The sequence below is a fragment of the Puma concolor genome, chromosome E4 (genome assembly GCF_028749965.1).
Source record: "Puma concolor isolate L17-30 chromosome E4, mPumCon1.1.hap2, whole genome shotgun sequence".
In the NCBI taxonomy this organism is placed as follows: Eukaryota; Metazoa; Chordata; class Mammalia; order Carnivora; family Felidae; genus Puma; species Puma concolor.
Window position 1 is genome coordinate 42,847,684 of NC_141683.1, and position 25,730 is coordinate 42,873,413.

The 25,730-nt window shown below is 35.2% G+C and overlaps 1 protein-coding gene across 3 annotated transcripts in view; it reads left to right on the plus strand.

The window, feature by feature from the left end:
• The window catches only part of XPR1 (xenotropic and polytropic retrovirus receptor 1), a 219,836-nt gene that overhangs the window by 151,444 nt on the left and 42,662 nt on the right, over positions 1 to 25,730 (plus strand). For all 3 annotated transcript variants that reach the window (XM_086693651.1, XM_086693653.1, XM_086693652.1), the window contains 5 exons: positions 3,404 to 3,485; positions 12,889 to 13,079; positions 13,296 to 13,475; positions 19,092 to 19,263; positions 20,438 to 20,632. In XM_086693651.1, the coding sequence (XP_086549777.1) occupies positions 3,404 to 3,485; positions 12,889 to 13,079; positions 13,296 to 13,475; positions 19,092 to 19,263; positions 20,438 to 20,632 (820 nt within the window). The remainder of the gene's footprint in view (positions 1 to 3,403; positions 3,486 to 12,888; positions 13,080 to 13,295; positions 13,476 to 19,091; positions 19,264 to 20,437; positions 20,633 to 25,730) is intronic.

Below are 25,730 nucleotides of genomic sequence, written 5' to 3' on the forward strand. Positions count from 1 at the left end.
GGTATTAGTGTCAAGATAGGCAAGTAGATGAATGAAACTGAATAAAATGTCCAAAAATAGACCAATGAATACATGGACAAATGATTTTCTTGTTTTTTTAATTAAATAAATTTTTTTTCTTTATTTTTTAGGGAGGGAGAGTGTGTGAGTAGGGGAGAGGGGCAGAGGGGGAGAGAGAGAGAGAATAAGAATCTTAAGTAGGTACCATGCTCAGTGTGGAGCCCAACACGGAGCTCAATCCCATGACCCTGGGATCATGACCTAAGCTGAAATTGATGCTCAACCTACTGAGCCACCCAGGCGCCCCTGGGCACTAATTTTCAATAAAGATGTAAAGACAGATATAAAGATTTAAGTACAACTAATTTTTAATAAAGATGTAAGGACAGTTCAGCTTAGAAAGGATACTCTTTTCAATAAATGGCACTGGAGCAATTGGCTTCCAACTGCAAAAGAAAAACATTAGAACTCCACATCATATACAAAAATTAATTTTAAGTATACCTAAATGAAACCGAAAACTACACATTTTTGAAGAAGATACAGGAAAACATCCTGATGGCTGGTTTATGCAGAGATCTAACAAATAAAACCAAAAGCACTTCATCAAAATTTAAGACTTCTCTTCAGAAGACAATATTAAGAGAATGAAAAGAAAAGCAACAGACCAAGAGAAAATATTTACAAAATATATCTGACAGAGGATTTGTATTCAAAACGTATAAAGAATCCAGTATTCAAATATAAGAAAACAAACGACGTAAACTAAAAGTGGGCAAGAAATCTGACCAAACACACAATCAAAGATGGATAAGTAGCAAGTAAACGTAAATGGATGTTCAATATCATCAGTCATAGGGAAATACAAATTAAAACCATAATGAGATAATATATACCTATTAGAATGATGACACACTAAATGTTGGAGGAACAAAAGCTCTGACATCTCATATGCTGCTATTGGAATATCAAATAATACAACCATATTGGAAAACAATTTGGCAGTTTCTTAAAAATTAAACCTTCATCTACCATATAATCTAGCCATTACACTCATAGGTATTTACCCAAGGCAGATTGCAAGCATATTTTCATATAAAGATGTGTATACCAGGGGCTCCTGCTTGCCTCAGTTGGTAGAGCATTCAGCTCTTGATCTTGGAGTCATGAGTTTGGGTGTTGAGCTTACTTTTAAATACATACATACATACATACATACATACATAAAATCCTTTTTTTTTAAAAAAAAGATATGTACGCAAATGTTTTGTAGCAGCTTTATTCATAATAGCCTAAAACTGGAAACAACTCGTATCTATCAATTAGGTGAATGGATAAACAATTATGGTATATCCATACAATGGCATACTACTCAACAATAAAAAGGAATAAACATTGATATATGGAACAGTATGGATGCATCTCAAAATAATTACACTGAGTGAAAGAAGCCAGACCAAAAGAGAGTACATACTCTATATGGTTTTGTTTACCTAAAACTCTGGAAAATGCAAACTACTATATAATGACAGAAAGGTCCATGATTGTCTAGTGGTAGGATGGGTGTGGTGAGAGGAAAAGTGTTACAGAACGGCGTGAGGAATCTCTTGGGGGGGGGGGGTGATACATATGTTCATTGTCTTGATCATGGTGATAGTTTCATAAGTGTTTACTTATATCAGAACATCAAATTAGATACTTTAAATGTGTATGCTTTAATATATATTAGTTTATTTCAGTAAAACTATTAATAATAAAATTAATCTCAAAAAATTAAGGTGTTTCTGAATGCATGAAGAGTTGGTAAAGCTAAAAAAAAAAAAACACGTAAATGGTTATCTTTGGCAAGGGGGGAAGGTTTATGGATCTGGAAGGGTTAGAGATGTCAAAGTTAATAGAAATGTTCTTTTTCTAAAGATGAGTGATAGGTATAGGCACACTTTATTATTCAGTTCCTTAACAGTTCAAATACATTTTATGTGTTCTTTCCTATATGATAAATCACACAATTTTTTAAACTAAAGAAAAAAAATTTTAAATACAAATGACTGTCTTCCCTCTGGATGCTTTCAGTCTTAAACTAACAATTGCAGATACCTGTTACTGATTAATAATATGTAAGTCAGAGGGAGTCTCAATTTTTTTTTCATTTAAAGGTTTTTAGAGAACATTTAAACCATCTTAAATATAATATCACCTTAAAAACCAGCAGAATCTCTTTATAACACTCATTGCAGATATTTAAATCCACAATATTTTCTCTTTCCTGTGTTTCTCATCCCTTTACTTTTAAAATATCAGGTACTTTCTTTTATATTAGAAAGCAGTTGATATAAATCTGCATTAAAATGGAGAAAAATATTCTTTAACCTTTATACTCTGGAGATTCAGATATACCAGTCTCTTGAGAATCTCTAGCATGTCTTTATTATTATTTTTTTTTTTAAAACACAGAACTAAATTTTTTTGTTAATGTTTATTTATTTTTGAGAGAGACAGAGACAGAATGTGAGTGGGTTAGGGGCAAAGAGAGAGGGAGACACAGAAGCAGAAGCAGGCTCCAGACTCTGAGCTGTCAGCACAGAGCCCAACACGGGGCTCGAACTCACGAGCTGTGAGATCATGACCTGAGCTGAAGTCAGACGCTTAACTGACTGAGCCACCCAGGTGCCCCTCTAGCATGTCTTTAAAAATTCACTTTAGGGGCACCTGGGTAGCTCATTTGCTTAAGCATCTGACTTCGGCTCATGTCACGATCTTGCAGTTCATGAGTTTGAGCCCCACATCAGGCTCACTGCTGTCAGTGTGGAACCTGCTTCAGATCCTGTCTCTCTTCCTCTCTGTCTCTGTCTCTGTCTCTGTCTCTTGTTGCCTGCCCCTCCCCCACTCACGCTCTCCCTCTGTCTCTCAAAAATAAACATTAAAATAAATAAATAAAAATTCACTTTAGATTATCCCAGTATTAATAGTGTAAGTAGTATAGAAAATACTTGTTGTTAATCTTGTCACTGTCTTCATGGTTCCTTCTACCAATTACGTGAACTCTGAGTAAAGAGTGACTTAACGAAATTTAAAGATGTATACATTGTAAAAATGAAATTGCACTCAGGTTTCTCCTATAAGGAAAACTCAGTGTATGTATACTTTGACGTCTATGATTATAATCTTGTTTATTTAGTAATTGAGATTTCTGTAAAAGAATTTGAATAACTGGCTACTCTGTTTTCATATTATAGGAGGATGAAGGATGTTTCTCTGGTTCTGATTTATAAAAATTCAGTTCATAAAATATCTTTGTTTTCATGGTAGAACTTTGGGATTCATAGTACTAATTTATTAGATCATATGCTAAATGTATGCAGTATTTTGCCCTATACCTGGCATGCTGTTTTTCTTTCTACAGCCTGCACCAGCATGGACTACTTTTAGAGTTGGCCTGTTTTGTGGAATATTCATTGTACTGAATATTACCCTTGTGCTTGCCGGTAAGTCATTTAAAATTTTAAGCTAAATTATTCTTACTAATATGCCCATGTTATATTCTGTCCTTCTGTCAAAGCTGGTATCAAACTAACAAAGCTGCTTCTGAAAGAGAAATCTGTCAGGGTTGTTTTTTGTTCTTATAAATGACTGGGGGAGATAGGGCAGTGTTTGGTCATTTGTTTAGTTTGCTTTTCCTCTCGGACATATTTCCTTTTACAACATTACTAGTTTATGACTTTTGTTCTCCATGTTTTCTAGTTTTTATGTACAATTTCTTTATACATTTTCAGAGTTCAGTTATCAAGAACCTCAACTCCCTTGTTCACAGATGAGAGTAAATAAAATTACAAAATTTGTGCACTAAAATTTATTTACTTTGCTTCTTGGAGTCTTTCTCACATCCTTTCCAGAACATATTTACAATTACTCCATATAATTTTAAGAAACTGTGTTGTATAATTTCCTATCTTCTAAGTTACGAATTAGAAAGAGGTAGAAGGGATTGCTGGAAGCAAGTGCACTCCCAACATCTAGAAATGATATAACAGCAAGGGAGGCGTTATCTTACTAAACCTCCCAACAGAAGTTGACATAGCCCTCAGCTGCATTTGACATTGTGAATCATCCCTTCTTGAAACTCTTCACTTGGTTTTGCTGGGAAACCACCTTCTGCAGCTTTTCTTGTTAAACTTTGCTGGAAGTTCTTTCCAGTCTCCTTTGCTAACTATTCTTTTCTTTGTGACATCTAAATGTTGGGCAGTACTGCTGGACTAAATCCTCAAATTCTCTCTCTGTCGACATTCATTTCCTAACCAGGCAATTTATTCAGGCTTATGGCCATAAATGTTACCTGTATGGCAGTGACTCTCAAGTACGTCTACTCTCTCCTCTGATATCTAATTGACTATTTGGATAGTAATAGGCATTTCATACTTACATGGACAAAAATATTTTTTACCCCCAAATACACTTTCTTTTCTATATATCATCATTTTTTTTTAATCAGATTCTCAGGCCAAAAACCTTTAGCCTCTCTTTTCTCTCATACCTTATCTCCAATCCACCAGCAAAGCCTGTTGCTCTATCTTTAACAGTGTGTGTGTAAAGTACAGTTGACACAGAGTGTCAGATGTTTCAAATGTACAACATAGTGATTCAACCAGTTTCCATTATGCTGTGCTTGCCACAGTGTAGCTATTATCTGTCACCATACAACACTTTTATAATACCTTTCATCCCTGTGACTTGTTCATTCTGTAACTAGAAGCCTGTACTTTCCACCCCCTTCACCCATTTTGAATCTGACCACTTCCACCAATGCCATCCTTGTATAAGCAGCCGTGTCCTGTTAGTGTACCGCACCAGCCTTCTGAACTGGCCTCACTGCTCTCGCTGCAGCCACTCTTGCCTCCTCATAGCCACCAGTATCTTTTCTTTTCTTTTTTTTTCTTTTTTTTAATGTAAGTTAGATCATATTGCTGTCCTCCTCAACATCTCTCTATGGCTTCTCTTACAATAAAGTTGAACCTTCTTTCCATAGACTAAAAGACCCTATAGGGTCTTGCCCCTATGGGCTTTCTGACTATACCCTGTCATCCTCCCCACACTTGGTCTCACCGTGTTTCCAAGTACATTTATGGTGTTCCTTGAATATCATCCCATCTATGAACCCTTGCAATTGCCTAAGAGGCTTTTTCCCTAAGATGTCTGTGTGGCTTACTTCTTCACTTCATTCATACAGTCTCTGTTCAAATGCCACTTCTTCACTGAGTCCTTCCTTAATCACCCTACCCTAAAATAGCCTGTTCTGTCTCCTCAGCCCACATTAGTTTTTTCAGGGCACTTTTAAGTACATGATATAATATTACATATTTATGTTTCTTTTATCTGTTTTCCCACTGGAATGTAAGTTCCTTGATACCTGGACTTTTGTCTCCTGTTCACCATTGTATCTCTAGCACCTAGAATACTGCCTGGGTCATAGAAGGAGCTCAGAAAATACTGGTGGAAGAGGAGACTGGATGGCTCAGTTGGTTAAGCATCCAGTTTGAGCTCAGGTCATGATCTCGCAGTTCGTGGGTTCCAGCCCCGCGTTGGGCTCTGTGCTGACAGCTCAGAGCCTGGAGTCTGCTTCAAATTCTGTGTCTCCCTCTCTCTGCCCCTCCCCTACTTGTCCTCTGTGTGTCTCTCTCTCTGTCTCAAAAATGAATAAACATTAAAAAAATAAACAAAATATTGGTGGAAATTGGAATGGATGAAAGAGGACAGAGATGGAATTAAACGATAAACCAAAAACACACAAACAGCAAAAAAGACACAAATCTCAAAGGTTCTTGCATTCAAGGACTTTTACTTTAAGGGCAAATAGTCATGGTATACCTCAAGAGTCTGTGTACTTATGCTTATAATGATAACTTGAATCATTAATAAAGGATTAAATTTTGCTCAGGAAAGTCTACAAAGAAACTTAGAAATAGATGGTATTGTGGAGTGCCTGGGTGGCTCAGTCAGTTAAGCATCCAACTCTTGATTTCGGCTTAGGTCTTGGTCTCGTGGTTCAGTTCGTGAGATCGAGCCCCGTGTCAGGCTCTGCACTGACAGCACAGAGCCTGCTGGCCATTCTCTCTCTCTCTCTCTCTCTCTCTCTCTCCCTCCCCCTCTCTCCCCCTCTCTCCCTCTTTCTCTATACCCCTCCTCCGCACACCGCACATGCTCTCGCTCTCAAAATAAATAAACGTAAAAAATACGATGGTTTTGTATAAATATCCATTATATTCTGTTTTCAATGTTTAGTAATCATAATAGTGCCTGAACATGAAAGTTTCTATCACTGTCACAGTTACTATTCTCAATTGCAGGGACTGTGTATTTTCATTTTTCGTATTTTAGGTTCCTAACACAGTACAACACATATAGCAGATGTTTAAGAAAAAATTTACCAAAGTTGTTTCTCCTCATTAACATTCTTAATTAAGATTGTCAATTACATATTATGAAATTATAACCCAAGCTGTAATGACTCTTAGAGAGCATATGAACTTGACCTATTGACAGTGTGTTTTCATTTGTGTTTTTAGAATTCTCCTTCCTACCAACTACTGAAAATTACATCTAATAATTATGGCTCACTGTAAGCTCATGATTTAATATTGGTATAATTTATTATCATATTTTAATCTAGTTCTGTTTCTTTAGGTGAGTGCAGTCTTCTTATATAGACTGCATGGGAGTATTGTAATAAAAAACCCAACCCTAGATTATCAAGCCAGTTGTTAAGGAAGGAACACTGACTTGTCTTCAAAAGGCCTAGCCTTGGGGCGCCTGGGTGGCGCAGTCGGTTAAGCGTCCGACTTCAGCCAGGTCACGATCTCGCGGTCTGTGAGTTCGAGCCCCGCGTCAGGCTCTGGGCTGATGGCTCAGAGCCTGGAGCCTGTTTCCGATTCTGTGTCTCCCTCTCTCTCTGCCCCTCCCCCGTTCATGCTCTGTCTCTCTCTGTCCCAAAAATAAATAAACGTTGAAAAAAAAAAAAAAAAAAAGGCCTAGCCTGTATCTCAGTCTCAACACTACTATTTGTTAATTGTTTTGGTTTAAGGATATCATTTAACTTCTTTTCATTTTTTTAAATGTTTATTCATTTTTTGAAAGAAAGAGAGACAGAGAGAACAGAGCATGAGTGGGAGAGGGGCAGAGAGAGAAGGAGACACAAAGTCTGAAGCAGGCTCGAGGCTCCGAGCTGTCAGCACAGAGCCCAATGAGGGGCTTAAACCCATGAACCATGAGATCATGACCTGAGCCGAAGTCAGAAGCTCAACTGACTGAACCACCCAGGCACCTCTCATTTAACTTCTTTTAAATAATTTCCTTATTTGTTCAGTGACTGTACTACCTTAAATTCACAGGGTTATTTTAGAATTCATTCATTCAACAGGTAAATTTTATGTACCTCATAATTAAGCTTGATGCAAGCCTTAAGAGATATAAGAAAATCCCTTTCCTTAGGAAGTTTTTTATGCCAGGGAGATTAAGACATATATTAAAACAATAATAATATACTCCAAGATGGAAAATGTTAAATGTTCTAAGCAGGTCAAAGGAACAAAGTAATTACTTTTAAATGAAAGCATCAGGGAAGACTTTATGAAGGAGATGGCATTTATGCTGGATGTGATGGAATGAAGGGCATTCCAAGAGGAGACAGATGAGTAGAGATTTAGTTCGTGGGGGAAGAGGGTGAGGCATAGGAGGAGGGACTGGGTTATGAAGAAGAGAAATGAGAAAATCACCTAGTGTGAAGGAGATAGCTTGAGACCACTTCATGGACATCAGCTAAGAAGTGTAAGTGACACATGTTTATATAGTTGTGAAGCACTACACCAATATAAATTATATGGAGTATATGATGGGAGTTGTTCTTTCTAAGAAAACCTCAGTCATTTATGTGTGAAATTTTTTCTTTTATTTCCAAGATGAGTGTGGTGATGTTGTCATCATCATCATCATAATTAAATAATAAGAAAAAATAACCTTCATTTTTTTCATGTGAGTTGAAAAGAAATTTTTTTTTAATTCAGGGACAAACTCAGGTTTTGTTTTCTTTTGTAAATATAGACTGTTTTATGAGACAGCCTCATTTGTTTTTTAATGTGTGTGGTTTCTGCATTATGTTCTCTCACCTCACAACTCTTCTTTGTTTGATCTTTGTGTGTGTGGTCGGTGGGGGGGAGGCAGGGTAAGTGCACAGCCAGCTGTCTATGCTTATTTATGTCCCAGCGGGTACTTGAAAGATAACACAGAGAGAGAAGCACAGCAGTAGTAATGCATGTACAAGCACGATTCTTTTTTCATTCACATCAAAAAATAATGTGTGTAATTGCTGTAGTTTCTCCAAGGGATTTGATCTGATACTTAATAATTTGTCTGAAATTCACATATTTCAGATAACTTAGTTTTGAGAAGATGAGAAGTTACCTGATTAGATTTTTAAAAAATTGTTCTCTTACAGATTTCTAGTAACTGTTATTTAATTTGATACAATAACAATATATCATATTTCATTTTTTGGTTTGACAGAGATAGGAATTTGACCATTTAAATGTGTTTAAATGTCACGATGTGTTTATAGAAGGGTGTGAAATAGCCACTCATACACTAATAGTAAGAGTATTAATTCAGTGTCTTTGGAGGATAATTTGGCAGTATATGTAAATTTTTAAATACAGTCACTTTGGTTAAGCAATTTTATTTCGAGAAATTTATCTTACAAACATACTTGAACAGGATGCCAAGGACATATATGAAAGGAGGGTATTCCTTGCCATTTTGTTTGTAGTAACAGTGTCCTAGAAACCACTCAAATGTACATCAGTTGGGAATTATTTAATAAGCTAAATGATGTTATTTACCTCTGTGCAATGAAATACTGTGAAGCTATTCAAGTGAATGAGTGAAAATGGGTATAGTATTTTGGAGTGCTAGATGTGTAGTTAATGTGTACTGTACTGCTGAAAGCATGCATATACATGGATTTGCTTGGGTACCTGGTTTCATTTCTTTTGGATATATACCTAGGAGTGGAATCACTTAGTTATGTTGTAATTCTATGTTTAATCTTCTGAGGTACCACCAAATTGTTTTGCATAGAGGCTGCATAATTTTTCATTTTCACCAGAAATTTATGAGGGTTCCATTTTCTTTACGCCCTTATCAGTGTTTATGGTTTTCCTTTTTATTTATTTATTTTTTTACTTATAGCCATCCTAGGGGCGCGTGGGTGGCCCAAGTCGGTTGGGCGTCTGACTTCTGTTCAGGTCATGATCTCACGGTTTGGGAGTTGGAGCCCCGCATCGGGCTCTGTGCTGACAGCTCAGAGTCTGGAGCCCACTTTGGATTCTGTGTCTCCCTCTTTCTCTGCCCCTCCCCTGCTCACGCTCTGTCTCTCTTTCTCTGTCTCTCAAAAATAGATGTTAAAAAAAGTTAAAAAATTTTAGCCATCCCAGTGGGTGTGAAGTAGTATCTTGTTAATATTTTGATTTGCATTTCCCTAATGATTTTGAGCATCTTTTCATGTGCTGGTTGGATATTTGTATATTTCTTTGGAAAAATGTCTCCCCAAGTCCTTTGCTCATTTTTTGAGTTGTCTTCTTATTTTAAGTTACAAGAGTTCTTTATATATTCTGGGTACTCAATCCTTACCAAGATACGTGATTTGCAAATCTTATCTCCCATTGTATAGGCTGTCTTTCACCTTCTTCATAATGTCCTTTGATGCAAAAAAGTTTTGATAAAGCCTGATTTTTCTATTTTTTTTCTTTCTTTGAACTAACTTTTGTACATGGTGTGAGATAGGGGTTCAGCTTCATTCTTTTGCATGTGGACATTCAGTCATCCCAGCACCATTTGTTAAAGAAAATATTCTTTTCCATTGAATGATTTTGGCACTCTTGTTGAAAACTAGTTGGCCATACGTATATAGATTTATATATGAACTCCCAATTCTGTCTGTATGTCTGTTTTTATGCCAGTACCACACTGCTTTTTAGTAAATTTTTAAACCACAAAATGTGAGTCCTCCAACTTTGCTCTTCTTTTTTCAGTGTTGTTATAGCTATCTGGGGCCTGTTGCAATCCCATGTGAATTTGAGGAATGACTTTTCTATTTATATATGCAAAAAAACCAAAAAACAAAAAACTAGAATTTTGATAGGGATTGTATTTAATCTCCAAAACACTTTGGCATTGCCATTTTAACAACATCAAGTCTTGTCCATGTACATGAGATTCCTTTTAGCACTGTCTGTAGTTTTTATTGTACAAGTGTTTCACCTCTTGAGTAAATTAATTCCTAGGTTTTTTATTCTTTTGGGTGCTATTGTAATTGGAATTGTTTTCTTAATTTCATTTCAGGGTGTTCATTGCTGATGTATACAAAGACAACTAAATTTTGTGTGTTGATCTTACAGTGTGCGACTTGGCTGAATTTATTAGCTCTCGTAGTTTTATTGTGCATTCTTTGAGACTTAGGATTATTATTTTTGTTTCCTGGCTGTTGTATCTATGGTTTTTGCTTAAGAATCAGGATCTAAATCCATATAGAGTTTTTTATTTATAATCTGCTGACTAACCTTGCTATCATGCTTGATCCTTTGTAGTCCCTTTATGTAAGAGCTGGAGTAGCCCTTTAATATTATTAATTGGTCTTGTCACTTATGTATAAAACCTTTCATTGGCTTCATATATTAAAGTAAAAGTTTAAGTCTTGACAAGATACTATAAAGGTCCTACCTGATCTTCTCTTGGCTAACTCTTTATGACTTTACCTCTCATTTATTTCAATTATAGTGGCCTTGGCCTTCTTCCTGTTCTTGGAGCACCGGGCTCATACCTATCTTAGGGCCTTTTGTACTTACTATTTGGAGCCTTATTCTTCCATATACTCACATGATTCATTCTCTGTTTCCTTAAGATCTCTGCAAATGTCATCTCCTGAGAGGTCCTCTTCACCACCCTACCTAAAATAGCACCTAATAACATCATTCTTCATCCGCTTACCCTACTTTTTTTTTCTTCAAAACCTTTATGACAGTATGACATTATACAGAATAGAAGTTTCCTGAAGACATATATTTTGTCTGTTGTTTATTACTGAATCTCCAGTTCTTTGAGTGGTGTTAGGTATAAAAGGCATCTAATAAATTTTTGTGAAACTAATGAACAAAATGAGGTTTCCTCAAGCAAAAGGAAAAAGAAACTGATATATACTGAATACTTGTTATTGTTTTAGGCATGTAATATATGTTGATCACATTTAATCTTATTTACAAACTTATGAGAATAGATATTATCCCCATTTTCCAGCAAGGAAATGCAGACTTGGAAAAATAAAATAATTGCCTTAGAATAGCTAGAATTTTAAGTCTGGTCTTTAGTATTTGACTCCAAAGCAAAGGTTTTCACTACACTGTTATTTTTAAATTATTAAATGCTATGTACTGTAGGAATACAAAGATAACTAATAAATGGTTATTTAAATTAAGTATAAGCCAGTATATAACTACATTTCAAGTGAGTCTAATAAATTTTATAGTTATATGGAAAATTGAGAAATCATTAGCCAAACTGAAATGTTTGGCACAGACTAGGCTCAAAACGAAACACTGATTCAATAAATGTATGAATAGATAAGGATTTGGCTCTGAAATATTAAGTAAAATTTGAATTGGTACAAAGAGCAAGACCATTTTAGGTACAGGGGACAATATAAGCAAGTGTGAAAAAGCAAACTTGTGAAAAGACTAATAAAATTTATCAGGAGATAAGAATTAATGTTTAGGAGCCCTGTGAGATAAGTTTGGGAAAGTGAGTTGGAGATCCGACTGATAGAGAACTTGAATTCCAAGACCGTGTTTGAATTTACAGTAACTGGAAGGCTATAGGGTAATAGTGATACTACACATTTGTATGGGCATATGGACAACAGAATGTAGTGGTTAAGAGTGTGCGCTTTGGAGCAAAACTCTCTGAGTTAAAACTCTGGCTCTGCCCTCTACTAGCTTGGTAATCCTAAACAAATTACTTAACTTCTCTGTGCTCTAATTTCCTTACCAGTCAAATGGAGATAATAGTTTTTAACTCACAGAACCATTGTGAGGATTATATGAATTTTTATGTATAAAAATTAAAAATAAATTTAAAAATAAAAAAGGGGGCGGCTGGGTGCCTCAGTCACTTAAGCATCCAGCTCTTGATTTTGTCTTGGGTCGTGATCTTATGGTCATGAGATCAAGCTCCACATCTGGCTCTGTACTGAGTGTGGAGCCTGCTTAAGATTCTCTCTCTTCTTCTCCCTCTACCCCTCCTTTTTTTGCTCTCTCAAACAAACAAGTAAAATGAATTATTATATGTCAAAATATAATAGAAAACAGTCCTTAGCACATAGTAAGCATTCTGTAAATATTAACTGTTATCATTTATATGACATTTCAGTTTTCACTTGCTTTTATTTTCAGTCGCTTTCATGTATCACATTTCTTTTAATCTTCACGGTAACTCTGCGAGGTAGGTAATACTATAACCAGTTTAATCACTGAACAAAGCCAAGGAAGTTATGTCATCCCATATGTGATTCTCTGTATTTCTGTGATTCTCTGTATTTCTAAGAAACTAATGGAACAATGGACTAACATGCCCAAAGTGAAGTTTTAGGGAAATCATTCTGGTGAAATTTTGCAGAATGAAATGATGAAGGGAAAGAACCTGGAAACAAGTTTATTATCTTGAGATAATCTAAGCTTAGGCTTTATTTATAAAAACTTTTTATGCCAAGGACTGTGTCATCAAGAATTATGAGGAAAGACAGTTAAATGAGACATTATGAATTTTCTGACTAACTAATTGATATTTTTTCAGCTGTATTTAAACTTGAAACAGATAGAAATATATGGCCCTTGATAAGAATCTATCGGGGTGGCTTTCTTCTGATTGAATTCCTTTTTCTACTGGGCATCAACACATATGGTTGGAGACAGGCTGGAGTGAATCATGTGCTCATCTTTGAACTGAATCCAAGAAGCAATTTGTCTCATCAACATCTTTTTGAGGTAATCAAAGCAAGACATAAAGTCCCACAAATATAGTTCACGTTAGCTATACCGCTGGTTTAGTGGGTGCTGAAATCCATCTTTTACTTGAGGAAGATTATTGACTTAACATCTAAACATTTATCTTACCTTTGTTTTATTGAAGATACTTCTGAGTAATGGAAAAAATAAAAATAACAATTTTTCTCTTTTCTTTTCTTTCCCATCCTTTATCAGATTGCTGGATTCCTCGGGATATTGTGGTGCCTAAGCCTTCTGGCATGCTTCTTTGCTCCACTTAGTGTCATCCCCACATATGTGTATCCACTTGTCCTTTATGGATTTATGTTTTTCTTTCTTATCAACCCCACCAAAACTTTCTATTACAAATCCCGGTTTTGGCTGCTTAAACTGCTGGTAAGTCCAGAAATTTGTCTCCCATTTTTAGAGTGGTGTATTGGTCATTGGCTTTGTCCAGGAGGAACCAAGGCTGCTGTTGCACAACTCCAGAAGGCATGGTTCACTTTGTAATCTATGTGAGTGGTGCTCTAGCTCCAAGGGTAAAGAATATAGTGTAATTGGTACACCTCATGTTGTATAGTGCAGTGGCCCTGGGAGAAATACTTATTCATGCAGTTTTTTTCCTCCTAAAAGGGAGTATGAAGTGTCCAGATATTGAAATTATTTTGCAAATTAATAATAAATAATTCGTGATCTATTTAAGTGCCTTATTATTTAGTACAGATTACTTAGCCAGCTGTGATAACATGTAGAACTCTGTGAATTTCTTTTTTTTCCTTTTTAAAAAGTGCTAAAACTATTATTTTCCTGTCAAATTGATAGAAATAGTCAACCAAACATTTTTATTTTTATGAAAGATTCATTCTCTAAAATCAGTAAGCATATTTTACCAGATTACCAGGTTTTAATTTGAGAAGCTGACTTTGATTCTTGTTTATAATACATTCCATTTCTTCTTCCACTTTACCTATTTTTTAATCTCAAAATCTCTCAATTTAAACATTAGGATATAGAATCTCTTGCAAAAATAGTTGCTGTATTTTTTGTAATGGTGTAAAGATAGCTTGGGGAAGGGACTTCTCTTAACTCCTGAAGTAAACCAGCTCTGTTTTGAAAATTAATTGGTAATGTTCTCCTGTAATTATTTCTTAGGTTATGAATTACAACTAACAGTAAAGTGAAGATTAGTGATTAAATTGACCAATCTCTACACATACTTTCAGAATTCCTATAATAATTGCCTTACTCTGTTTCCTACCTTAGAAAAGTATACTACCTTGAAAACTAGAGTATTCTTTTTCCTTTTGCATATCCCTTACGGTTAGCAGAACTTTTTTCTTTGTTGTTGCTGTTCTTAGCAGTACATTCCCTATATATAGCATTATTTAAATTTTTTGAATCTGAAGGTATAAAATATGCTCTTCCTATTAAAAAAACATAGTAAGTAAGCACACAACAAGTAAAAAGCCACTTATATTCCACTACAGGTAAGTATTTATAGCAATCAGGAAAAGAAAATGGCCTAGATCTCCTTCATGTTTTTTCCCCAAAGTTGATTGTTATTTATTTGTATTTCTTATTTATTCTGGTAGGATTTTTACCACAAATTGAGAATATCCCTATTCTCCTCTAATTTCATTAAATACTAATAAGTAAGAGAGCAAATCATTCCTGTTATGTATAGCACCACTAGGCCAAACTGTAGGTCTAAGTGTAGAACTTAGATGTACAAGAGTATTTTGAAAAGTCTTAAGTATGTAATCACCTTTAACACATTTTATCATCTAGAACACATGATTTTTAAAGGATTTTTTGTAAGACAGAAGAAATATTTGGACCATTTTTTTCTCTCTTGAAATTCATACTAAAAATAAATCATTTCCCGTTAGTACAACAAAATTAGATTACCTTTTTTATCTTGAGATTATTTGTCATTTTATTGCTAGATTTTGTGGAATTTTAAAACTTATTTACACAAAAATGTAGTATTCTTCTGGTTACAAGGAAATAATGTTAAGATTATAAATACCTATTATTTCCTGCCTCAATTATTGTCAAATCTCTATAAAGTTATTTTGAAATGAGGTTTCAAAGACTCAGATGTTAATACGATTGCATCATTGCAATAACGGAATGATATCGTTGTGTGTTAAGTGAACATTTCCCCAGTACATCCTTCTCTGTTTAAATAGTTAGCTATGATTGATGCATGACCAGTTACTCTTATTAGCAAAATGATTCCCCATTGAGTAGACATTTATTAATGCATTTGCTGTATGTTAATAAATGAGGATTTATGGATGGAATAGGTTGGCAATGATGATGTAATAAGGAATAAGAATAATAAGTGTGCTATCAGAATCAGTGAAATGCAGAAAGAAGCATTGTGGTTTGTTATATTTATAATAATAATTGTATACAGGAAAATCTTACACATATAAAGCATTTTAACATTAAGTGACCTGTTGACTTATTTTAATTCAAATCTTACTGAAAAAATTTACCGAGACTTATTTCTAGTGTTAAAAATATTTTGTTTCTCTGATACAGCTTTTTTAATAGCCTCGTCATTAAGTAAAAGTACATTTCCTTCTTCAATTTTTAAAAACTGGAAAAGAACATGTATCATTTGGCCATAGTGGTACACACTGGATGCTGTTTATATCCATATTTAAATTTGAATCTATGGAATTTATATGCTATACACCTCCTTCAAAAAAGCTAAAAAAGTTTTTATTAGAAATTTATTTAGGGGTGCCTGGATGGCTCAGTCAGTTAAGCGTCTGACTCTTGATTTCACAGTGTGTGGCTTCAACTTTGGGCTCTACACTGTCAGAGTGGAACCTGCTTGGGATTCTTTCTCTTCTTTCCCTTCTCACTGTCCCTCTCAAAATAAATAAACTTAAAAAAATTTTTTTAAAGAAATTTATTTATTTTGATACTTAAATGTCAAATTAGGTACAGTTTATTTGTATTATTAGGTCATAAATCTCTGTAGATCTATATTTGCCCTAATTGGAAGTCCAATTGGGAAACATAAGCAATGCCTCAGATTTTCTAAACAAAAATACCAATCAATTCTTCTAGAAGACTACTTAAAGTTTTCGAATTAAAGTCCTTTCCTATATAATTGGGGAATTGATTTTTTCAATATTTTCTTTGGTTTTATAGTAAAATTTTTACATATGTCTCTACTATGATTACAGAGAGATAGTCTCTTTTAATAATGCACTGTTCTGGACATTTTATATGTGTTCATTTATTTCATCCTTTTAATAACCATGAGGTTGGAGCTGCTATTAATCCACATTGTATAAATGAGGAAACCCAAGTTCAGAGGAGTGAAATACACAGCCAGTAAGTAATGGAGAGGAAATGTGAGCCCAGGCAGTCTGATTCCATAATCTGTACTCCTGACCACTACCATTTAACAGTTAAACCTGGTAGTCACTTTATTTAAGATACTTAACTTTGATCTAGTAGTTCAAACTAATAAATATATTTTATATAAAAATTGAAAGAGTGTGATTATTCACAAGCCTCTAAAAGCAGAAATTAAACTTCATCTTCTTTAATATTTATCGGCATTAACTTAGAAAATGATGTTAGTTAATATCCTTTCTAATAACTTATTAATGGCTTTTTTGTGTAAGTGAGTAAAACATCAGATATTTTGAATTGTCTGTAGCTTTCTTAATACTGTTACTCAGTGAGTCATTGTCATTTTAAGCAAAATCACAACAATGTAGAAGTTGAAAGACCTTAGCCACAATAAGAAAAGAAAGAATTCTCACTCAAGAAGGGGAATTCAGATAAATTTAAGATGAATTTGACTATGTGTAAACATCAGGGAATTCAGTATGAACTCAGCCCTACCCTGTCTCTGATGCAGCTGCTCCCTCTCTCCCTTCTTTGTATTTCTAGGGTATTTTGCCTGTTTATCTGTAATAGCACTTACTACACAGTGCTGTCGCTATTTCCTTAGGTATATATTTGCTCAACCAGACTGTGGGTCTTTGACAGAAGAAACTGTTTTATTTATCTCTGTACTTCCACAGTGCCTGACATGTGTTAAATGCTGAATGACTATAATTATATTCCTTCCTTTATTAGTTGTATTATACCAACATTTACTACTCCCTCCTCTTCCTTTTTCCATCTGCTCTCTTCTATAAATTTCCCCTTCCTTCCAGTTTCTATTTTCATGCCACTCCCTTTCGTAGTCCCATTTCCCTCCTTTCTTATTTAATGCATTCTCTTCCTCCTCTGCTCATATGGAGGTTTACTCTCTTAGCTAGCTTTTGAGGCTGAATTTGGCAGATTATGAGAGTAATGGTAGTCTGTCTCATGTCCATGAGAAATAAGAAAATTGCCCTCGGCTATAATTTTCACAAAAGTCCACGACTAGAGATTGAGTTAGACTTCCTGATCCTTTTGGTGTTATGTTCTGAACTCTTGTTTGTCTCTTTGAATTTTTAAAGTCCACTCTGCACCCCCACAGTTTCTTAAAATACTCTATAAACTGGCATCAGAACCTTTTCATGAATAAATGACTAACATCTCAACCACTAAGCCCCCAGTTCTCACTCCGCCCCCACCCCCTACCAAAAAGAGTTTGCTGTATCTAGACCTTATGGTTGCAAACGATATAGCTCGTCTCTCAGGCTTATTGCAAACTTCTTGAAAGAGCAAGAGACTGATCACAAAACTGAGCCATGGCCTCAAAATATATCCGCTCTAGAAAATATCACAAAGCCTGTACTAGGTCCTGCAGATACCTGATCTAACGTCCAAAGCCCCAAGGCAATACCTGTCATAGATACTTGATATCTAGGACAGATTCATAATGTAGCCATTTATCTCCCTCAAATAATAAAGAGAAGTGTTTAGAGGTAGAATAGAAAGAACCAGCCAAGTCTGAGGGGAGAGAGCCATTAGTTTTCATGCTGAATATGTCTGCTAAATGAATATAGCTAGATGGCAGGAGAGCTATAGATTTAGACTCATTTTCTCAAAACTGCTGCTTAGTCAAAATTCCTTGTTTTAGGAGTTCATTTTTAGCTTTTAAGATAGAAAGGGTCTGACAGGGCGAGGATTAAAGCTGCCTTAATTCCATCTTCAATTTTCTCAGGGCATCTCAAGGCATTCTGCACTATTGGAGCCTGTTTCTGATGATTACGTTAGTATCTATCCATCCTCTCTCTGCAATGCCAGGAGATTTCCCTTTGCAGTGGTAAACAGTCTTCCACAGAATAGGTCAGGATGAGTTTGTTGTAGGTCCTCTGTAAAATGGGGATATGAATAGTGCCAAGCTCATAGAATTGTTGTAGTTAGTGGACTATGAAAAAAGCATTTTGAGAAAAATATGCAGCATGGATTAGTGCTCAGTACATTTAATCTGAATTCATTTAACATTATTTTTATAATAGTGGGGTGTGAGCTTATTTTTGTGGCATCATTTCAAGACAAATGCAATTATTACCATGGCATTAGTGAAATTGACTTCAGTGAGAGAACGGGCAGGCATGCTTCAGCTGTTGCACATCCTTCCCTCCCTATCCCTTGTAGGCAAAGAAGAGCTTTCTATTCAGGTAGCAAAGCTCTCATCCCAGTTAAGAAGGAGGATATTCCAGAAATTTTTATAGAGCATGCGTCTCTAGCACAATTTACCCTAGAGCCCTAACACTACACATCCTCTCAGTGCTTCTCCCTTCTGCTACTCTCTGCTTTCAGCTTCAACTCTTTCCACCCTCTCTGCTTTCTGTTTTCTAACTGTAGCTATTCCTGTCTTCACCCCACTTAAATTTCCTTTCTTAGTTATCTATTCAGCTCATTCCGTTCACTACTAATTCTCAACCTAGCCACTGTTGCCAGGTCCCTGTGTTTGTGATTGGCTCATTGGTTTCCATTTTATCAGCTAAAGTAACCATGCTGCATGGTCAGACAAGAATTAGAGAAATTTAATATGAACTTTCTTGTTTCTGTGTTTTTTTATTTTTTTCTTTCTCCCAGTTTCGAGTATTTACAGCCCCCTTCCATAAAGTAGGCTTTGCTGATTTCTGGCTGGCCGATCAGCTGAACAGCCTGTCAGTGATATTGATGGACCTGGAATATATGATCTGCTTCTACAGTTTTGAGCTCAGATGGGATGAAAGTGGGGGCCTGTTGCCAAATAATTCAGAAGGTAGGGTATGAATGTGCATCCATACCTCTGAACTGCCAGTGTAAACCAAGAAATATTGGGAATGATAACTAAGAAATGTAAGATCACGGTGAAAACTCATCCAATAATACAAACTTAATTAAATGTACTTGGCACTCTTTTAGCAATCTCTTTATCTGATACAATTTGGCTCTTAAATTAAACGTTAGGATTTCAGTCATCCATTTGCCAAGAGATTTGCAACTTACACTTAAGGAATTCTAAAACTTAGAAAAAAAAGAAAAGTAAAAATTTCTAGTATATTGGTAGTTATATCACAGATGCTTTAGTGCCAACAGTTTCCATCACAGTATTGCTTTATAATGATCAAAAATACTTGAGTATTTAGACTTAGATCAAGGGCTTTGAGAAAGTCATTGTAGATCGTTTTTAATTCTTACTGAGGATCTTGGGGTGTTTTTTTCTGGTTCTTTTTCCCACTCTTGGTGTATGCCAGGAGTTCGAGTTATTAAGGAATTTTGCCTTAATGACAAAGACCAAATTTAGACAGATTATGTAACATCTGACTAGCAAAAAGCTAATGAAGCCAGTGGCAACACATATTCATTGATTGCTAGCAGACCACAACTTTGTTGTAGGTTGATCCCACTATAATGCATTCCCAGAATTTGAAGAAAAATGTATTTACCAACTTCATTCTTCTCATTTAAAAATATAAACTCTGCTCTTCATTAAAAAGTAGGCTAATGAGGTACATTTTCTACCTATTGTGATATAGCAGTTTGGAGTTCATGAAATTAACTAGAGTCACTAGTAGCATTTGTATGTTTTCCAAGTATTTCAAATTACAGAGTAAGTTTTCTTTCCTTTGATTACTGTACTCATCTTCTAATTTTCTTACAGTTTTACCACATTCCAAAGAAAACGATTCCAGAACAGGTTGTGAGAAATCTGGGAGGGCAGATTTTTCCCCCATTGGTCCACCCTATATATTTACCTTCCTTTTTTGGCTTTCATCGCTCATGAAAAGTTTGAGAATATAGTAGTTACAAAGAAGAAAGTGATTCAGAAACCAGGCTTCTTGCTTTTATGGACTTGAGAGTGGTTACAATATATAACAAAATGATGTGAACAAGTTACTTGTCTTTTGTTTTTTTTTTTTAATAATAATTCTTCTTCTTTGAAATCTGCACAGAACCAGAAATTTGCCACAAATATTCGTATGGTGTGCGGGCCATCGTTCAGTGCATTCCTGCTTGGCTTCGCTTCATCCAGTGCCTGCGCCGCTACCGAGACACAAAAAGGGCCTTTCCTCATTTAGTTAATGCTGGGAAATACTCAACAACTTTCTTCACGGTGACGTTCGCAGCCCTTTACAGCACTCACAAAGGTATTCTACGATTGACTGTGAAGAGATTTTTCAAAACCTGGGTTTTTACTACTGACATCTGCTTCTTACTCTGATTCCTTTTCCATTTATCATGCTCTTTTTTCCCACTGAAGTTCCAGTCCCCTCAGCTATACCATTTTGTTCTCGAACACAATTTGAGTCTCATTCCAGCATTTAATAACAAGTACCGTCAAAAAGTCATCCAGAATAGGAAGGATTTTGTGATATGTGAAACCCTGAATTATGTTCAGTGTGTTCTATCTTAGACACATTGGGCTTTCCTTTGTTGTTGGTTTTTTGTTTTGTTCTGTTTTGTTTTTGTTTTTTTTGCCTTCTTGTTCATTAATGAGGTTGGAAAATGCTAGGTGAAAAAGATTCCCTCTGGCAATCATGTATATTTTTAATCGCTTTCCTTCACCAAGTAGTAAGGATTGTTTCCAGCCCATTTAACTGCAAATTGAGTTCTCTGATCTCTCTAGTTTCTTATCTCCATAGCAACCAGTTATTACTTGAGACTGCTCTTCTGTTGAGAGGAGAAAAAAGCTTTTAGGTTCTGAGCCACATGCAGTCAGTCCTTTTGAATTTTTAACCTTTTTCCAAGAACTGTCAATCAAAGATCTTGCTTCCTTTTACTAAAATGCATTCCATCTTTGTCTTTTTAAATCAGTATCAGCCCACACCTTAGAGGCTGGGTGGTAAAGAAATGTTACTTATTGAAATTATTGTAATTATTTTTAAATACTTAAGTAAATTTTTTTCAGTGACTTTTTTCTTAATTGAGACACTGTATTTTAGGAGCCTGAGCTAGTACCTCTTAGCCACTTATCTAAAGAGTATGTCTGATGGTCTTGAAAGGTTGGAGCAGTGGTTTTTTTGTGAGGCTTGCAGTTTGGTCCAGTAGAACACTTTATAACATACTTCCACTTTTAGCAGTAGATTCTGCAATTACAGTAATATTGATAATGCAGCCAATAATTTTATCACTATGTAGGCACTCTTGTTAAATGATATAATTTAACTAAGTGCCTCAGTGAAGGAAACACATCCTCAAAGCTCCCGTAATTTTAACTCTTGTTGAGGAATGCGTTCTTTAGTCTGGGCATGCATCATGATTCACAAGGTTGTGATTAGAGAATTTATAAGTCAGGCAACGGATTTGATACATGGTACCCTATGCCTTAAGAACCTTTTACTTTTCTCCCATCCTGGATAACAGTGGTTTAGGGTTGAATATTTTAGGACATAACATATCTTTAACTATACTGGTACTCTTCAGTATGAAGCTGAAAATCTGAATTCCTCAAACCTGCACTGGCTTCACATTTAATAACCTAAAGCTAGAAGCAGTGGTTTGGATGGTATTGTGGTCGTCAGACTTTTTCTTTTTCTTTTTCTTTTTTTTTTGGCTCATGTATCCCTTTAAAGAATTTTTAAAACTATGTTATTATCATTTTTATTTTATTATTTTAAACTATTATTTAAACTGTATTTTCTGACATTTTAAAATTTACATCTGAAATTTTTCATCTTAAGGTTAAATAATTTTTAAAAATGTAGTTTACAGTGTATTTATAATTTTTTTTAATGTTTATTTATTTTGAGAGAGAGAGATAGAGCATGAGTGGGGAGGGACAGAGAGAGAAGGAAACACAGAATATGAAGAAGCCTCCAGCCTCGCCTCTAAGCTGTCAGCACAGAGTCGGGTGCAGGGCTTGAACTCATGAACTGCGAGATCATGACCTGAGCCTAAGGTCATTCAACCCACTGAGCCACCCAGGTGCCCCCCTCCCCCCCACCCCACCCCCCTGCTTATTTTTTTTTTTTACAGTGTATTTTAAATATTCACATTTTAAAACAAAACTGCTAAAATGTTTCTACTAAATGTGTCCAAGTAATCTAAATACAAAAGCATGATACTCACCATGATTTGTATTTTTATGTTTTAATGACTTTTGTCTGATACATATATATGTAAATTGAAATTAAGTTATTACCTATTACTAGAAGATGCTAAGAGATTTTTCTGTGTTGTAATTATAACTGGCCAAAGTAATGTTACAGATATGTTATAAATTTTAATAATTATCACATAGACATTTCTTATTGAGATAAATCTATATTACATATTCTGTTCCATTTTGCAGTTTTTGTATAGGGAAGCTCTGAGAAACCTTGTTAAATAGCTGTATACATGAGGGTAGAAGTTTAATTGTTGGAGCATCGCTAAGTTTTCTAGACAGATCCTCAGTTATATACCAAAAAATAAGCACAGTAGTCCATCATCAGTAATTATTTTTGTTAATCTATCAGGTTTTCTTATTGAAAGCAAAAAGTTAAAAATAAACTGAAGGAAGTAAAATATTAAACATAAACTAAATGAAAAAAGGATTTGTTAACCGTTAGAATTATTCTCTTTCTTTGTTTATGGACAGTCAGTATCTTATGACATTGTTTAAATGGTGTTGTTTTTTAATCTTGGTAGTGCAGATTACACTCATCCAGTTTATAGAGATTATCTGCCATATCCCCTAATTGGAAAACCAGTCACCCAAATTAGAAAAAGTTTTGACTTAAATTAACATGTTTATAGACACCCCTGTGTAAACATATCAATTCGAATTCTGAGTTGGGTAGGTAGATGAATGGGTAGCTGGGTGCATAGGTAGGCAGATAGAATAAACACGCATTCAGTAAACATTAGTGAGAATATTCTATGTATCAGTTGTGCTAGGCACTAAAAATGGAGCAACAAACAAAGTAACATTCTAGCCCTTAAAAATTTATGATCTAGTAGGGGAAGTAGGTAAAAAGGCATTAATTGGTTGCACAACAGTGTGAATATGCTTAAAACTTTTGAACGGTATGCTTAGAAGTGGTTAAGATGGTAAATTTTGTGCTATGTGTTTTGACCACAATAGGAAAAAAAGACATTAAAATACGCAGGGGACCATAATAGCCTACAGACAGCATAAGTCCCAATCCGGCCGGCCCCCAGTAGAGACTTCCCAGAGGTAATAGTTAAGCTATTTTATTGTTTATGTGAAGGAGAATTCCAGTTATCCCATTATGTGTTTTGCCCAAGGCTGTGTAATTTGTGAGTGGTGGAAGTGTTGCTGTTTCCCACTTCTGTTCTTCTTTCGCCTAGGGCTTCCTCTTGTCCCCTCAGGCAGAACCACACCTTTTAAGTGGAGATAATAGTATCTATTCTGTTTACTTCACATATTTGTTGTAATGATTAAATAAGGTGTAGTGTACATGGAATCACCTTATAAACTCTAACGTGCTACACAAATGAAATTTATCATTAAATGAAATACAATTCTCTTTGCTGTCTAGAGCTGGCATATGTGTGTCTTTATGGAAAATCTTTCTAAGAGAAACCCTTGTGATCCCTTTGGTAGGGGTGTTATAATGGACAAGTACCAATTAGGAATGTGTTTGGCTTCTTGTTCATGTAACACAGATGTTCACTCACTGAACTTGATTCAAGTCCCACAGTCAAATTTTTAAAAACCAAGCATTTTTTTTAGAGAGACCATTGGTTATAGATCTTATCATAGCCATAAAATTAAAAAAAAAAAAAAACCTTTGTATTATTGATACATATTAAATATTTATATCACTAATTTTCTTTTTACCAAAAAGCATAAAACAGGGAAATTTGGCATTTAGTGATGATCAAAAGTAGAATTTGCTTTCTATTGTTTTGTTGGACAATATTCCAAGAGGAAAAGTATCAGAAAACATACACTTTAAAAATAATCATTGAGGGGCGCCTGGGTGGCGCAGTCGGTTAAGCGTCCGACTTCAGCCAGGTCACGATCTCGAGGTCCGTGAGTTCGAGCCCCGCGTCGGGCTCTGGGCTGATGGCTCAGAGCCTGGAGCCTGTTTCTGATTCTGTGTCTCCCTCTCTCTCTGCCCCTCCCCCGTTCATGCTCTGTCTCTCTCTGTCCCAAAAATAAATAAACGTTGGAAAAAAAATTAAAAAAAAAAAAAAAAAAAGTAAAATTGCTCTAAAAAAAAAAAAAAAAAAAAAAAAAAATAATCATTGAGCCAAAAGGATAGATTTTGTATGGTTAATGAGGTAGATCTTTTTCTATTGAATTTGTAAGTATTACCGTAAAGGATAAATTTTATGAGGAGAGGAAGGTGTAGAAGATGGTGAGGTATCCCTGTTCAGACTCAAGGATATGAGTCTTTTCAGAGAACTAGCCTACAAGAGTTACCATAGTAACTGCATTATTGGGGGTATTTTCAAGATTTTTTCAAAGGTTAGGTCTTATGATGAATGAAGGCACAAGTGTTACTTCTGTACCTAGAGTCATTTTTTTAAAGGTGAGGGAGGGGCTTAGACCCGTTTTAGGGAGACTACTTATTATATTTCAGCTAGCTGTCACTTGGTATAATAAGAAGGAAACACATTTTAAACATTTCAGTGTATTTTATTTTCCATCATTAATTTTAGACACAAAGGAATTTAGCTAGCAGCCAATCTCCATATTTTAAGAAATCACATTTCATTACAAGCCTAAATTTAAAGCCAACTCCTACAAGTTTTTTTGTTGGAATTAGCATTGGAGGAGACAAGAAAGTGTTTTAAATGTTTTTTGTATGTCCTTGAGGTTTCTTGGCTTTGGCAAGAAAAAGCCTGTGGGAGGTACAATAATAGAAAAAGCCATTGTGTTATTTCTGACCCGTTGATGGGGAGAGAGCGCACTTCATTAGACTTTCTGTTTTTCATTTACAGTTTCCAACATTCTAAAATATTCATAAATTCTTAGTGGATTTTGCTCTTTTGCTCTTCTCTGAATATACAGAAGGAAAAAAACCTTACTTTAAAAATACTTCATATTTTACTTTAGACTTTTTATTAGCATTTGCTAACAAGCATTTGCTATTAGATTTTTAAAAATACTTACTTATGTTTGTTTGCTTGGTTGTTTTGCAGTACCAGTTCCCATCCAGACCCCTTCTTGTTTAACATTCTGTAAGGGGTGCTGTGCCCCCTAATGAGGATTCCTCAGCAGTAGTTCAGTGCCTTCAGAGCAAATAAGCATTTCATTGTTTTGAGTGGGCACACATAGTCCTGAAGTGCTTC